The sequence below is a fragment of the Hyla sarda genome, chromosome 11 (genome assembly GCF_029499605.1).
Source record: "Hyla sarda isolate aHylSar1 chromosome 11, aHylSar1.hap1, whole genome shotgun sequence".
Classification (NCBI taxonomy): Eukaryota; Metazoa; Chordata; class Amphibia; order Anura; family Hylidae; genus Hyla; species Hyla sarda.
The window spans coordinates 46,930,393-46,946,697 of NC_079199.1; the positions used below are offsets into that span (position 1 = coordinate 46,930,393).

Consider the following 16,305-nt stretch of genomic DNA (forward strand, 5'->3'; position numbering starts at 1 on the left):
CTCACAGCTGGAGGAAAAATCCTCCCACCGCCAGCTTGTGTCCCACTACTGTCAGTGAGGACAAGCTGGGAGTCGTAGTTTTGCTAAGGGAGATGTGAGCAGACAGCATTAAAGAGGGAGGGGGTGGAGACCTGCACAGAGGCCACGCCTCCTCACTTTGAGAGGAATTCAGACTAGTGAGCTAGATTAAAAGTGTAATAAGAAAATAAATAAAGGTGCTAGACACATACAAATTAGATGTACATGGTCAGGATTAGGTACTGAGTGATATATTTTTAAAAAAATGTTTTTTTAAATGGGTACGCTTGGATCTGATGGGTATGCTTTAAGGTCTGTGTGATATTTGTCGCACCGCCGCCATTTCTCTGCGACATTTAACCAGAATAAAGTAGAACAGTTCTGTGGTGATTTATCAAAGTCCGTGCGCCATTTGATAAATTTGGCACACGTCCACCTCTTTCTCTGACATTTGTAGACTAATATCGGCCAATACTCACACCAGATTTGATAAATTCCCCTCTTTGTCTCTGGCATGGTTTGACTCCAGAACACACTAAATCATTGTCTAAAAAAATGTAAATTCTGGGACAGGGGAGGTATTTAAGTACACGGAAGTAAGGATTAAGGGACAGACAACTGGTTCACAGGTGTGGCAGCAACATTGAGATGGTAAGCATGTTTCACCCTGCAGATTTATGAGAAGATAAATGCAAAGGGACTCACTGCATGGAGCCCGACTGATTCATACTTGCAGGAGGGAACCACAATGTTAAAGGGGTACTCCGGTGGAATTTTTTTTTTTTTTTTTTTTTTTAAATCAACTGGTGCCGGAAAGTTAAACAGATTTGTAAATTAGAACACATAGCTCTCTGCTGACATCATGAGCACAGTGCTCTCTGCTGACATCTCTGTCCATTTTAGGAACTGTCCAGAGCAGCATATGTTTGCTATGGGGATTTTCTCCTGCTCTGGACAGTTCCTGAAATGGACAGAAATGTCAGCAGAGAGCACTGTGGTCATGATGTCAGCAGAGAGCTCTGTGATCCTAAAATAAAAGAATTTCCTCTGTAGTATTCAGCAGCTAATAAGTACTGGAAGGATTAAGATTTTTTAATTGAAGTAATTTACAAATAAAAAAAAGGAAGTTGTATGTGCAGCTCACAATTAATACACACCGAGGTCAAACTAGGGCATGCAACTATACCTCAGTTGCAGAAAAGAGAAAACCAGAAACAAAATATTTTATCCCGGACCTTCTAGGTGAGTATATGTAAATTTAAGATAGATTATAAATATATTATTTGGAACTAATGAGTAGAAATTGATATATTAAAAAATTAGATTGTGCTTCAATAATAATGCAATAGGTTTATTAAAATATCACAATATATATAAAAAGTTACTCCTCACAGGGCCCTTGTGTGGAGAACATATAAAATTGCAGGCAATCAATTGATACTAAGTATACATAAAATAGATTTATAACACTGGCATATTATGTGCAGCAAGCAAGACAAGACTAGACGCGTTTCAGGGTTAAATGGTGTAACCCTTTCCTACTGAGGAAAGGGTTACACCATTTAACCCAGAAACACGTCTAGTCTTGTCTACATAGTCACTGGCATAAACGCTATTTGTGAACTGTACCCACTATCAACGGTCAGTTACCTTCTGTGAACCATATTCTATCCAGTCCAGTACCGTCCGGTCCAAGGATTACAAGTCCAACTCTGGTGCAGTGATCCCAGCTCCAAGATCTGCTAACGTCACACTCCGGCAACACGAGGCGAGCTCCTGGTACTCAGCGTGCGGTCCCCGGTTCCATCCAGCCAGCATTGAAGCCCAGCGGTGAGGACTGTTTCATCTCCAGCGCCTGCCAGCGCCAATGGTCTCCCGGCATCTTCTATACATCAGCGCCTGCCAGTGCCATAAGCCCGAGGTAACCACCACCGCTCCAGAATAGGACTCTGCTTGGCCACTACCTGAATACCATCTGGGACTGCCGCTTAGAGGATCAGGTGCATTAAAACATCCAGGCACCTTACAACACCGCTTGCCTCCAGTGTGAACTGCCCGAGTTGTCATAAAAAGGACGGGTAACACCAATTTTCAAATTGATACAAACTGTCCAATATTTTAATAACTATTCTTATGCGGGAATTAGCCAAGCAAGCACATAGGCTTTCCCTATTATTTGATTAGTGCAACAGGCATTTGCTTGTTACATTTGGGCATCTGGTTGCTGCACATAATATGCCAGTGTTATAAATCTATTCTATGTATACTTAGTATCAATTGATTGCCTGCACTTTTACAAGGGCCCTGTGAGGAGTAACTTTTTATATATATTGTGATATTTTAATAAACCTATTGTATTATTATTGAAGCACGATCTAATTTTTTTTATATATCAATTTCTACTCATTAGTTCCAAATAATATATTTATCATCTCTCTTAAATTTACATATACTCACCTAGAAGGTCCGGGCTAAATATTTTGTTTCTAATTACAAATCTGTTTAACTTTCTGGCACCAGTTGATTTAAAAAAAAAAAAAAGTTTTCCACCGGAGTACCCCTTTAAGAACAATTATCTAGCTGGGAAAACCAGTCCTGACAGGGCTGACCATTTAAATGAATGGGCTCTAGTGTTTTCAAGATTTTAACAGAGTAAAACATATCGCCTCTCTATAGGAGAGCAGATAGGTATCTTATCAGTAGGGGTCCGCCACCTGGGACCCCTACTGATCACAAGAATTGGGGGTCCCTTGTCCCTCAAGTGAATGGATTGTCAGCGCTTGTCCATTTTTAAAATCCCTGTAGAGAGTGAAGGGAGCAGTGAGCAACCATGCATCCTGCCACTCCATTCACTCAGGTACAAGGGACCCCTATACTTTTGGTCCCAGTGGTCGGACCCCCATGAAATCTGTGGATAAGTGATACATTTTTTAAAGGGGTTTCCTGGGAAGGGTTTTGTGTTTAACTACCTCAGCCTGATGTGAAACTAAAAGTGGACTCACCTGCCCCGATCCATCACCACTGCCGTTTTCCTAGCACTCAGTGCCTGGTGCCTGTGACATTTTCATTCCTGCAGGAAATGCTCGCTCAGCCAATCACAGATCATGGTGCTGGGTCTGTTGCTAGCTGTTGTAGATGTAAACACAACATTATATAGCAATAGGTTTATGCAGGGCTGAACTGGTCTACCAGGATACCGAGAAAATTCCCAGTATGGCAGATTGCCCAGTGGGCCTGCAATGGCTGGCCCATATTTGATCACCCAATACAATCCTGCCCCATAGCAACAGGTAGACTCCGACCGGGTATCTCACCCACGCTAGCACACAAGGTCCTGACACTAGTATCAGAAGCTTGTGCACAGAGGCCGCAAAGTGGCAGAGCTAAGAGCTATTAGATCCCAGCCCCGCCACTAACTTGGTAGGCCGCACAAAACCTCTATGTCATGGCACCGGTGGTGCAATATGACGTCATCACACCACCTACCTAGACATTACTGGCCCAGACAGAATGCCTTTGCGTGGAAAGGTAAGTTGTTGTTGTGTTTTGGTTTGTTTGATTTAATAAAAAGAGGAGTTGGGGGGCTCACACTAATATTTTGAATGAAGGGTATGCCGAGGTTTCTGCGTTACACTTAACCCCATGGGTAAAATGTGAATACAATAAAAGAAAAAAGGGGTTGCAGACCTCAAGGTACATACTTACTATACCTGGAATGGATCACTGGATTTTTAATAAAAGTATATAGTGGTTAAATTGGGATATATGTGTAATGGAATAGAATGTGCAGACTAGTTGTATAGATAACCAAAAAGTGTTTATTGATTACTTAGTTACATAAATGGTCTCAGCAGGGCCCTTGCTAGAGACCAGTATTGAAAAACAAAATAGTATTAAAACAATGATGTAAGATAAAATAACATAATATAATAATATAAAATAATAGTTTATAGCAGCCACCTCTGTATAACTTGGATTATATTTGGTCAAGTCCAGCCATTTCTGTTATCTGATTTGTATTATCGGCAGTCTTAGAATAACAGTAGCAATAGGTGTTGTAATCCAGGAAATATTGTAACAAGTATGGATCCAGAGATATTGTAGCAAGTAATGATTGTTGGTGCTACTGCACCACTCACCGCTCCAATTGGATCGGGATGGTAGCCCTTGGTGTGCTGGGCTCCTCGCCGCAGGCTGGCTCGGCTGGGCAGCCAGCACAATAGATGTGTCTGCGCGGTGTGTCCCGAACCTCCTCCGGTGGGGCACAGATGATTGCTCGGTCTTATGGATGGAATCACGGCAAACAGGCAGGTTGGTGAGTGGATGCAGGTGATGCTTGTATGCGCAGCAGCGTGCGCACGTCCTGAACAGTGGTCCCTGCAATGCGGGGCTCCAGCTGTTGCCAATGTTGGTAGTGGTAATAGTTCCAGAGGGGGTCTGTGTGAAGTAGGTACATGGCTAGACAGATTTTCAACCCGTCTAGCCCTGTACCTACTTCACACAGACCACCTCTGGAACTATTACTCACTACCAACATTGGCAACAGCTGGAACCCCCCATTGACACATCTATTGTGCCGGCTGCCCAGCCGAGCCAGCCTGCGATGAGGAGCCCAGCACACCAGGGGCTACCATCCCGACCCAATCGGAGCGGTGAGTGGTGCAGTAGCACCAACAATCATTACTTGCTACAATATCTCTGGATCCATACCTGTTACAATATTTCCTGGATTACAACACCTATTGCTACTGTTATTCTAATTGCTCCTGTTATTCTAAGACTGCCGATAATACAAATCAGATAACAGAAATGGCTGGACTTGACCAAATATAATCCAAGTTATACAGAGGTGGCTGCTATAAACTAAATTATTTTATATTATTATATTATGTTATTTTATCTTACATCATTGTTTTAATACTATTTTGTTTTTCAATACTGGTCTCTAGCAAGGGCCCTGCTGAGACCATTTATGTAACTAAGTAATCAATAAACACTTTTTGGTTATCTATACAACTAGTCTGCACATTCTATTCCATTACACACATATCCCAATTTAACCACTATATACTTTTATTAAAAACCCAGTGATCCATTCCACGCATAGTAAGTATGTACCTTGAGGTCTGCAACCCCTTTTTTATTATTTTTTTTATTTAGAAGACATCTACCACTTAGCTAATATGGGGGAGGGGGGGCTACCTAGTGGAGGAGCCTTCTGCCTACCTATCTAATATATATGGAGGGGGAGGAGATCTCACTAGCGAATATAAAGTGAGGGAGAAGAGACTGCCTAACTAACAATTTACCTAATGCAAGGAGGGGAGAGAGAAGTCTGACCTAATGGGGGGAGGAAATCTACCTAGCTAATATTCAGGTGAAGTGGGGCACAGGCCTAACTACCAAATGGGGGCACAGAGGGTGCTTAACTGCCATATGGAACACAGAGGTGTCTAACTTCTATATGGGGGCACAGAGGCGGCCTAACTGCTGTTTGGAGCACAGAGGGGGCTTAACTGCCATATGGGGCACATAGGGGCCTTACTGCTATATGGGGGCACAGCGGGGGCCTATTTGCTATAAGGGGGTACAGAGGGCACCTAACTGCTAAATAAGGGACACTATTACTATGTGAGGCAATAATGATGGTAAGTTTGTATAGAGGTTTGAATGGCGCTGAAGTGAGGAGCCTAAAATGTTTGTCTGGCAGATTCTGCCGAGACAAGTCTTAGCCAGTAGAAGTCTTTATGGTGTCCAGGACAGATGGAGAGGAAAAGTAACAACTCTGATCAAAGATGTGACCTGTGATTCACCAAGGTAAGACGTTACCTTTGAGTCACTAGATGTAACTGTAATATGGTCTGCAGCGCCTGTGTAGTGGCAGTATCTAACTGTATGTGGTCACTTTATGTCGTAAATATTGGTCTTTGTATAGTGGATTATTCATTAGCATTGTATTGGGGGTATACGTCATTCTATGGTAGGGTTGTATTATTCGTTCCTTGTATACTGGTATTATTGGTAATATTGGTTGGGAAAAAAAATTGTAGCAATATTTTTCTTATAAATATACACTGCTAAAGGGAACATGGAGATAACACATCCTAGACCTGAATGAAAGAACTAATCGTATGAAATAGTTTCATCTTTACATAGTTGAATGTGCTAACAACAAAATCACGCAAAAATTATCACTGGAAATCAAATTATTATTTTTTTAACCTCTTAAGGACCCAAGACGTATGGGTACGTCCTGGGTCCCGGTCCTGCGATATAACGTGGGGTCACACGGTGACCCCGCATCATATCATGGCGGGCCCGGCGCCATAATGATGCCGGGACCCACCTCTAATAGCGCGCGGCACTGATCTCGGCTAAAAACGAAAGTGAAAGTTGCCGGTTAGCTCAGGGAGCAGTTTGGGATCACCGCGGTATAATCGCGGCATCCCGAACAGCTGTACTACAGGAGGAAGGTCTCTTAACTTCCTTCCTGCAGTCCGATCGCCGATTGAATGCTTCAAGCCTGAGATCCAGGCTTGAGCATTCAATCGCCGAAAACAACATGCGCTATTAACCCTTCCAATGCGGCGCTCAAAGCTGAGCACCGCATCGAAAGTGGAAGTAAATGCTTCCCGGCTGCTCAGTCAGGCTGATCGGGGTCATCGCGATAAAATCGCGATGCCCCGATCAGCTACCCGGAGAGAAGAAGGTCCCTACCTTCTTCCGTCGGCATCCCGGCTCTGATTGATTGCTCCATGCCTGAGTTACAGGCTGGAGCAATCAACCGCCGATTACACAGCTTGTTGCCATGCAACGGCAAGGCAACAATCTGTGTATGTAATAAGCCATTGCAAGCTCATAGGTCCCTATAGGAGCTATGAGCACGCAAAAAAAAAGTGTAAAAAAAAAAGTTAACCCTTTCAGGTATTCCCTTCTGAATTAAAAGTTTAAATCACCCGGCATTTCCTAGTAACAAAATAACAGTGTAAATAAAAATAAACATATGTGGTATCACCGCGTGCGGAAATGTCCAAATTATACAAATATACCTCTTTTAAAACTGCACATTCACTGGTGTACGCGCCAAAAAATTCCAAAGTCCAAAATAGCCCTTTTTTATTTATTTTTTTATTTTTATACCACAAAAAAGTGATCAAAAAGTCTGATCAGAACAAAAATAGATACCTCTTAGATACCTCTAAAAACTTCAGATCACGGCGCAAAAAATTAGCCCTCATAGCGCCCTGAACACAGAAAAATAAAAAAGTTATAGGGCTCAGAAAATGACAATTTTAAACGTATACATTTTCCTGCATGTATTTATGATTTTTTTCTGAAGTAATACAAATTCAAACCTATACAAGTAGGGTATCATTTTAACCGTATGGACCTACAGATTAAATATAAGGTGTCATTTTTTCCGAAAAATGTACTGCGTAGAAATGGAAGCCCCCAAAATTTACAAAATGGCATTTTTTCTTCAAGTTTGTCGCACAATTAATTTTTTTCCGTTTCGCTATGGATTTATCGGTAAAATGACTAATGTCACTGTAAAGTAGAATTGGTGGCGCAAAAAATAAGCCATAATACAGATTTTAGGTGCAAAATTGAAAGGGTTATGATTTTTTAAAGGCAAGGAGGAAAAAACGAAAATGCAAAAACGTGAAATCACTCAGTCCTTAAGGGGTTAATATAAATTTTTATTAAGGTTTTTCAGTACAGAATAAAACAATGCAAATTATAGTCTAATACAAAACATAGGCAATGAGTAACACCAGGAGAGTATCCGGTAGTAAGCAGGTTAACTGAGCAAGTAATTACTCAGGAATCTCTCGTATAGTAATGGAAATCAAATTTATCAACCCATGGAGGTCTGAATTTGGAGTCACACTCAAAATCAAAGTAAAAAACCACACTACAGGCTGATCTAACTTTGATGTAATGTCCTCAAAACAATTTAAAATAAGGCTCAGGAGTGTGTGTAGCCTCCACGTGCCCATACAACATCCCTACAACACCTGGGCATACTCCTAATGAGGTGGTGGACGATCTCCTGAGGGATGTCCTCCCAGACCTGGATTAAAGCATCCGCCAACTCTTGGACAGTCTATGGTGCACCGTAGCATTGGTGGATGGAGCGAGACATGATGTCCCAGATTTGTTCAATCGGATTCTGGACTGGCCCGCCCATTCCCCAGACCTTACCATCAATGCCTTCCTCTTGCAGGAACTGCTGACACACTCCAGCCACATGAGGTCTAGCATTGTCTTGCATTAGGAGGAACCCAGGGCCAACTGCACCAGCATATGGTCTCACAAGTGGTCTGAGGAGCTAATCCCGGTACCTAATGGCAGTCAGGTTACCTCTGGCAAGCACATGCAGGGCTGTGGGCCCCCCTAAAGAAATGCCACCCCACACCATTACTGACCCACCCCCAAACCGGTCATGCTGGAGGATGTTGCAGGCAGCAGAACATTCTCCACGGCGTCTCCAGACTTTGTCACATCTGTCACATGTGCTCAGTGTGAACCTGCTTTTATTTGTGAAGAGCCCCGGGGGCCAGTGGCGAATTTGCCAGTCTTGGTGTTCTCTGGCAAATGCCAAACATCCTGCAGGGCGTAGGGCTGTAAGCACAAAAAACCCACCTGTGGACGTCGGACCCTCCTACCACCCTCATGGACTCTGTTTCGGACCGTTTGAGTGGACACATGCACATTTGTGGCCTGCTGGAGGTCATTTTGCAGGACTCTGGCAGTGCTCCTTCTGCTCCTTCTTGCACAAAGGTGGAGGTAGCGGTCCTGCTGCTAGGTTGTTGCCCTCCTATGTCCTCCTCCATGTCTCCTGATGTACTGGCCTGTCTCCTGGTAGCGCCTCCATGCTCTGGACACTACACTGACTGACACAGCAAACCTTCTTGCCACAACTCGCATTGATGTGCCATCCTGGATGAGCTGCACTACCTGAACCACTTGTGTGGGTTGTAGACTCCATCTCATGCTACAACTAGAGTGAAAGCACCACCAGCATTCAAAAGTGACCAAAACATCAACCAGGAAGCATAAGAACTGAGAAGTGGTCTGTGGTCATCACCTGCAGAACCACTCCCTTATTGGGGGTGTCTTGCTAATTGCCTATAATTTCCCCCTGTTCTCTGTTTCATTTGAACAACAGCATGTGAAATTGATTGTCAATCAGTGTTGCTTCCTGAGTGGACAGTGTGATTTCACAGAAGTGTCATTGACTTGGCGTTACATTGTGTTGTTTAAATGGGCACTGTCACCAACTTTATTTTTTGATATGTTGTAGTACTTATGTACTACAACATATCTCCAATATACTTTTATTTATTTATTTTTCATTAAAAAGGTTTAATTTACATTTAAAAACCAGCTACTGAAAAAGGACTGATTTTGGAGTGGCAATCAGTCCTTTTTCAGTTAGGCTGCACTCGCTCCCTGCCTGTCAATCAGACAGGCGGTAGCGAGCGCATTGGCTCCCTGGCCACTGGCTGGGAGGCCACTCCTCCCGCACATCGCCGCCGCCGCCTCGTTGCCGCCGCTGTCCCTGCACGCCCGCTGCCGGACTCTGCAGTAACTGCAAGTGTAATGAGGGAACGGGGTATGCGGGGCGGGGGGTGGGGGGTGGGAGGGAACGGGCTAGTGCGGTAGCGGGGGGGGAACGGGCTAGCAAAAAAAAAAATAGGATGGTGGGAGCTACCCTTTAAGTGTTCCCTTTATTTTTGCAAAGGTAGAATCACAGCTCACCCAACGGTCACTTAACACCTGGGCCTGGACCCGTCGGTCCTGCCTCTGACGTTAACTCAGTAACAGATAAGCAAAAGAAATTGTCCGGCATCCAAGGTGTAATGGTGAAAATAAAATCCGGCTTTATTTCTGGTTGCACATACAGGAGTGCACACACGATAACATCTGATGCGTCTAATGCTGGAAGCGCTTAATCATCGACAATTCCCTTTATTTTTGGGAGCAGTGGGTATATATATATATATATATATATATGTGTGTGTGTGTACAGCTATACATCTGTCCATGGCTGACACAGTGCTGTGGGGCAGATATGGCATTAATTCCAGGGATGGTTTTCATCCCTAGTCTGGCCCTGGGTTAGTCGGGTATCAGTTTTTAGCTGGATATAATAATGCAGTAGGTTACACTTGTCAGAAAACAACTGAAGTGTGACAGAAGTCAATATTTGTGATACATTGACTATATTCTTCTGAACTACTTAATTATACTAAGAAACTGACCAAAATGTTGCCCTGAATTCTTCTACCCTAAGACTGATGGAATAAATGTTGCCTATTTACATGCATTGTTGTCCAGTTCGCAGTTTTAAACTCACTGTGGCGTTTCCCCTCTTCTTCCCCCTCAGTATATTCTGAATGAGAAAGAAGCTGAAATAAAGAAAGAACTGTGGATGAGAGAGAACGCGGACTACCTGCGGGAACAAAAGGGTAAGCGTCGTGATTTCCCATGCACGCTTTGACGTCTCGATGTGTCAGTGAAAGTGACAGGATGCAGAAAACATCATTCATGTTTTGTTAACATCTCGCATCTCTGTCTTTCAGAAAAGGAAGAGAGAATTGCAAAAGAAAAGGAGATGGGTACTTATAAAGAACAGAAGGTAACTCCTCCTATCTATGCGCACACATGTTATAATGTTATAGAAAATATATATTTGCTCTTTCCACATTTTGTGATCTGCTTTTTGCGTATTCATATTGATTTAGGTGTCTAAACTTATATACAGTTACAGTATCAAAGATATTGCACACACACACATAAACACTTCACACATTGAAGAAAGACATTCAGAATTTGGTCACTGAACTTGCTGTGTATGAGCCTGATACTGTAAGATTTTTTTATTTGGCTTATTTTAACTGACATAAGGCCGATATTTAAATCTGATTCCATCTAGGCTCATCCATAAATAAGACTTCAAAGGGTTTGTACCATTAGGGCAATCCATGTCCATTTTGCTATAAATTATTCGTGTTTTAGCTGTCAGCGAGTCATGATTTACAGGGATTGTCTATGCAAACACTCTCACTCAATCTAACACCAGGCATGAAAAATCTTAACTACATACTGGATGGTCAGTTTTCTCAGGCAACCATCAGAAACCCAGTAAGTATCATCCTTTGGTTAGAATAGGGCCATTGCCCAATACTCGCTGGACATCAGATGTTGCATCAGTAACCCGACTGTCTAGCGTGCATCTGCATCTCTACACACGCATTGTCAGACTGAGTAGAAAAGTATTCCTGGACAACGCCTTTAAAGGGGTACACCACCCTTGACATCTTATAAGATAGGATGTTGGATCACGGGGGTCCCCAGCTCGGCTGCGGCACTCTAGACATCTGGTGCACGGATGACTGGCGATGCGGGGCCAAGGCTCGTGATGCCACGGTCACGTCCCGCTTGTGACGTCACGGCCACGCACCCTCAATGCAAGTCTATAGAATTGCATTGAGGGGGCGTGGCCATGACATAACTAGCGTGGCATGGCCGTGATGTCATAAGCCTCCGGCGCTGCACCCAACGCTCTAAACAAACACCGGGTGCAACATGGAGATCTAGCCGCTTGGGACCCCCGCGATCAGACATCTTATGTCCTATCCTTTGGATAGGGGATAAGATGTCTAGGGGCAGAGTACCCCTTTAAGAGGGATGGTTCTGTATTTTTGTCTCCCTTTTAATACATATTATCAATTTTAAATGTTCTTTCATTTTATGTCTTCTGCCCCTGTGCAGAGGTACTGTATGATCTTCCAACAAAGTTCTCTAGTATGTAATGGAAACCTTTAATATGAAGTGTTCAGTCAACAGCTATTGAAGTTGTGTGGGCACCTTTACTTGTATTTAGTAGACTATGTTACTTCAACAATCGTTTATTAGGCTTTTAATCAGAATTGTTTCTACTACAACTGGTGCAGAGTCCCTTAACCTCGTCAATAAATACATGGCTGGTAGATATAGAAAATAGATTGATCTTGGATACTATAATTAATCTCTGATTAAAAGCAAAGTGATACGTACATATTTTATACTTCACTATGTTTCTGGAGCTTCCCTGCCTTTAGACCTACTTTTCCATGTCTACCCTATAATTTAACACCTAACCCTCCCTCTACTGCTGAATTACAGGTATTTTGCAATATTACAGTGGAACAACTTATGCCGTTTCCCTTATATTTTTATGTGCGCTGTCTTAAGAATTGAGACGGACTCCACATTGTTTGTGTAATGACCTGATGGGCACTTTTCCCGTGGCCTCCAGAGACTTCAATCTAACAACGTTTTCATAAAGGAAAACAAATGTGTTGTGTTGCCGTATCAAATTTATGCTCTTCAAAGCCATAAGCCCCTAGAACTTTCCTTTCTTGCAGACAGCTTAGTTTCTGTGTTTGGCTTTGAAGATCATGGATTGGAATGACTGACCTAAAGGACATAGAGACTTCAAAGAGAGGAGCGGTCGGAATACATATAAAGGAAGAGAAGCAATAATGGAAACTAATGAAGTGATGTGAGGTCACTGGACTCCAGGTCCTTGTGTATGACACAACTTCTTCATTTTCATTACTCCTCTTCCTGGAAGAGATTTACTTTTTCCAAAAATACAAAATATTGCTGTATTTACAGTGGGGATTAAAAGTTTGGGCACCCCAGGTAAAAATTTGTATTAATGTGCATAAAGAAGCCAAGGAAAGATGGAAAAATCTCCAAAAGGCATTAAATTACAGATTAGACATTCTTATAATATGTCAACAAAAGTAAGATTTTTTTACACTTTCAAAATAACAGAAAACAAAAAAATGGCATCTGCAAAAGTTTGGGCACCCTGCAGAGTTAATATTTTGTACTGCCCCCTTTGGCAAGTATCACAGCTTGTAAACACTTTTTGTAGCCAGCCAAGAGTCTTTCAATTCTTGTTTGAGGTATCTTTGCCAATTCTTCCTTACAAAAATCTTCCAGTTCTTTGAGATTTCTGGGCTGTCTGTCACACACTGCTCTTTTAAGGTCTATCCATAGATTTTCAATTATGTTGAAGTCAGGAGATTGTGAAGGCCATGGCAAAACCTTCAATTTACGCCTCTTGATGTAATCCCCCGTGGATTTCGAGGTGTGTTTAGGATCATTATCCATTTGTAAAAGCCATCCTCTCTTTAACTTCAACTTTTTCACAGATGGCATCAAGTTAGCATACAAAATTTGCTGAAATGTTATTGAATCCATTTTTCCTTCTACTTGTGAGATGTTCCCTGTGCCACTGGCTGCAAAACAACCCCAAAGCATGATTGATCCACCCCCATGCTTAACAGTCGGACAGAGGTTATTTTCATTAAATTCTGTTCCCCTTTTTCTCCAAACCACCTTTGCTCATTCCTGCCAAAAAGTTCAGTTTTAACCTCATCGGTCCACAGAACTTGTTTCCAAAATGCATCAGGCTTGTCTATATGTTCATTTGCAAAGTTCAAACGCAGATTTTTGTGGTGAGGACGTAGAAGAGGTTTTCTTCTGATGACTCTTCCATGAAGACCATATTTGTACAAGTATCTCTTTATAGTGGAATAGTGTACCGCAACACCAGTGTCTGCCAGATCTTTCTGGAGGGATTGTGCAGTCAAACGTGGGGTTTGATTTGTTTTTATCACAATCCTGTGAGCTGTTCTGTCTGATATTTTTCTTGGTCTTCCAGATCTTGCTTTAACTTCCACTGTTCCTGATGACTGCCATTTCTTAATTACATTCCGAACAGAGGATATTGACATCTGAAAATGTTTTGCTATCTTCTTATAGCCTTCTCCAGCTTTGTGAGCGTCAAATATTTTCAGTTTCAGATTTCTAGACAACTGCTTTGAAGAACCCATGGTGCTGATTGTTAGGGCAAGGTCAGATGAGTCTAGGCATTTAAAACCTTTGAAATTGACATCACCTGGTCTTCCCAGATGATGATTGAGAACAATCCATGACACTGGCAGGTCTCAGCTTTGCAAAGGGGGCAGTGCATGCTAAAAATTCTGCAGGGAGCCCAAACTTTTGAAGACACCATTTTTTTGTTTTCTGTTCTTTTGAAAGTGTAAATGATGGAAATAAAATCTAACTTTTGTTGACATATTATAATAATGTCTAATCTGTAGTTTGATGCATTTTTTCGAGATTTTTCCATCTTTACTTTGCTTCTTTATGCACATTAATACAAATTTTACCTGGGGTGCCCAAACTTAGTCTCCCAGTTTATATCAGGATAGTTACAGTGGGGATCATGAGTCCTGAGAATCTCATAAAGGAAACAGGTTTCTGACTATAGTTTAAGACAATTATCGGTCCCAAATGGTGCAGGGCCCGACCAGAGGGCGGCGCTCTACTAGACTTAATATTAACCAACAGACCTGACAGAGTAACTAATGTGCAAGTAGAAGGACACCTAGGAAATAGTGATCATAATATAATACATTATAACTTGTTCTTCAATAAAGGAATCTCTCGAGGCCACAAAAGCAATACATTTTAGGAAGGCAAAGTTTGATCAACTCAGAGAAGCCATTAACAATATAAATTGGGATAATGTAATCAAAAACAGTAATACTGACACTAAATGGGAGACTTTTAAAAATATCTTAATCTCTCACTGTAAGATGTATATACCTTATGGGAATAAAAGGGTCAGAAATCAAAGAAAACCAATATGGATGAATAAAAATGTTAAGGGGGCAAAAAATAACAAAAATAAAGCATTTAAACTACTAAAACAGGACGGCTGTGAAGAAGCATTAAAAAGCTATCGGAAAAAAAAGTAGAATATGTAAAAAAAAACTGTTAAAAGCCGCAAAAATAAAGACAAAGAGAGTAAAACTAACCCCAATTTTTTTTTTTTTAATATATAAATAGCAAAAAGGTTAAAAATGAAAGTGTTGGCCCTTTAAAAAATGATGAGGAGGAAATTATAAACGGGGATCAGGAAAGAGCAAATATATTACAAATTCTTCTCCACTGTATTCACCGAGGAAAATGAAATGCCAGGTGAAATACAGGAAGAAGTACAGTGCCGCATACAAAAAATCAAAATAGACAAATCACCAGGTCTAGATGGCATTCACCCCCGTGTTCTAAAGAAATTTAGTAATGTAATAGAAAGACCCCTATTTTTAATATTCAGGGACTCTATAGTAACAGGGACTGTTCCCCAGGACTGGAGTATGGCAAATGTGGTGCCAATATTTAAAAACAGGTCAAAAGGTGACCCCAGGAATTATAGGCCTGTTAGTTTAAAGGGAACCAATCATCAGATTTTACCCTATATAATGCCTGGCAAAGCGTTATATAGGGTAAAATTGTTGTCCTCACCATTCCCGGAGATGCTCCTGCCCCCAGGGATGGTGAAGATATGAAGTTATAAACTAGTCACTGCCGCCGCCGTAAGTAGTCACCTGGGCGGGGAGCACTTCTCACCTACTCCCGTTCTTCGGTCGGGAGCGACGCCCCCTCCGCTTGATTGACTGGCCGCGTCATTGTTCCGCTCACTGAACAGACGGAGCAGAGCGATGACGCTGCCAGTCAATCAAGCAGAGGGGGCGTCGCTGCCGGACGAAGAACGGGAGTAGGGGAGAAGAGCTCCCCACCCAGGTGACTACTTACGGCGGCGGCGGTGACTAGTTTATAACTTCATATCTTCACCATCCCTGGGGGCAGGAGCATCCCCCGGGAATGGTGAAAATAAAGTTTTTACCCTATATAACGCTTTGCCAAGCGTTATATAGGGTCAAATCTGATGATTGGTTCCCTTTAACCTCCGTTGTATGTAAATTGTTTGCAGGTTTTCTATGGGATGCTATTTTGAAGTATCTTGATAAAAATAAATGTATGACTCCATATCAGCATGACTTCATGAGCGATTGGTCCTGTCAACTAACCTGATGATCACCTTTTATGAGGAGGTGAGCTCCAGACTGGACCAGGGGCAATCGCTGGATGTCGTATATCTGGATTTTCCAAAGAATTTGATACGGTGCCACATAAAAGATTGGTGCATAAAATGAGAGGGATTAGGCTGGGGGAGAATGTGTGTAAGTGGGTAAGTAACTGGCTCAGTGATAGGAAACAGAGGGTGGTAATTAATGGTACTTATTCTGATTGGGTGACTGTTACTAGTGGAGTACCACAGGGGTCCATCTTGGGTCCTGTTCTATTTAATATATTCATTAATGACCTTGTAGAGGGGTTGAATAATAAAGTAGCAATCTTTGCAGATGATACTAA

At 42.1% G+C, this 16,305-nt stretch overlaps 1 protein-coding gene across 2 annotated transcripts in view; it reads left to right on the forward strand.

Moving 5' to 3' along the window:
- Positions 1-16,305, forward strand: part of BRF1 (BRF1 RNA polymerase III transcription initiation factor subunit) — a 379,514-nt gene that overhangs the window by 286,510 nt on the left and 76,699 nt on the right. For both annotated transcript variants that reach the window (XM_056544927.1, XM_056544928.1), the window contains 2 exons: positions 10,412-10,493; positions 10,608-10,663. In XM_056544927.1, the coding sequence (XP_056400902.1) occupies positions 10,412-10,493; positions 10,608-10,663 (138 nt within the window). The remainder of the gene's footprint in view (positions 1-10,411; positions 10,494-10,607; positions 10,664-16,305) is intronic.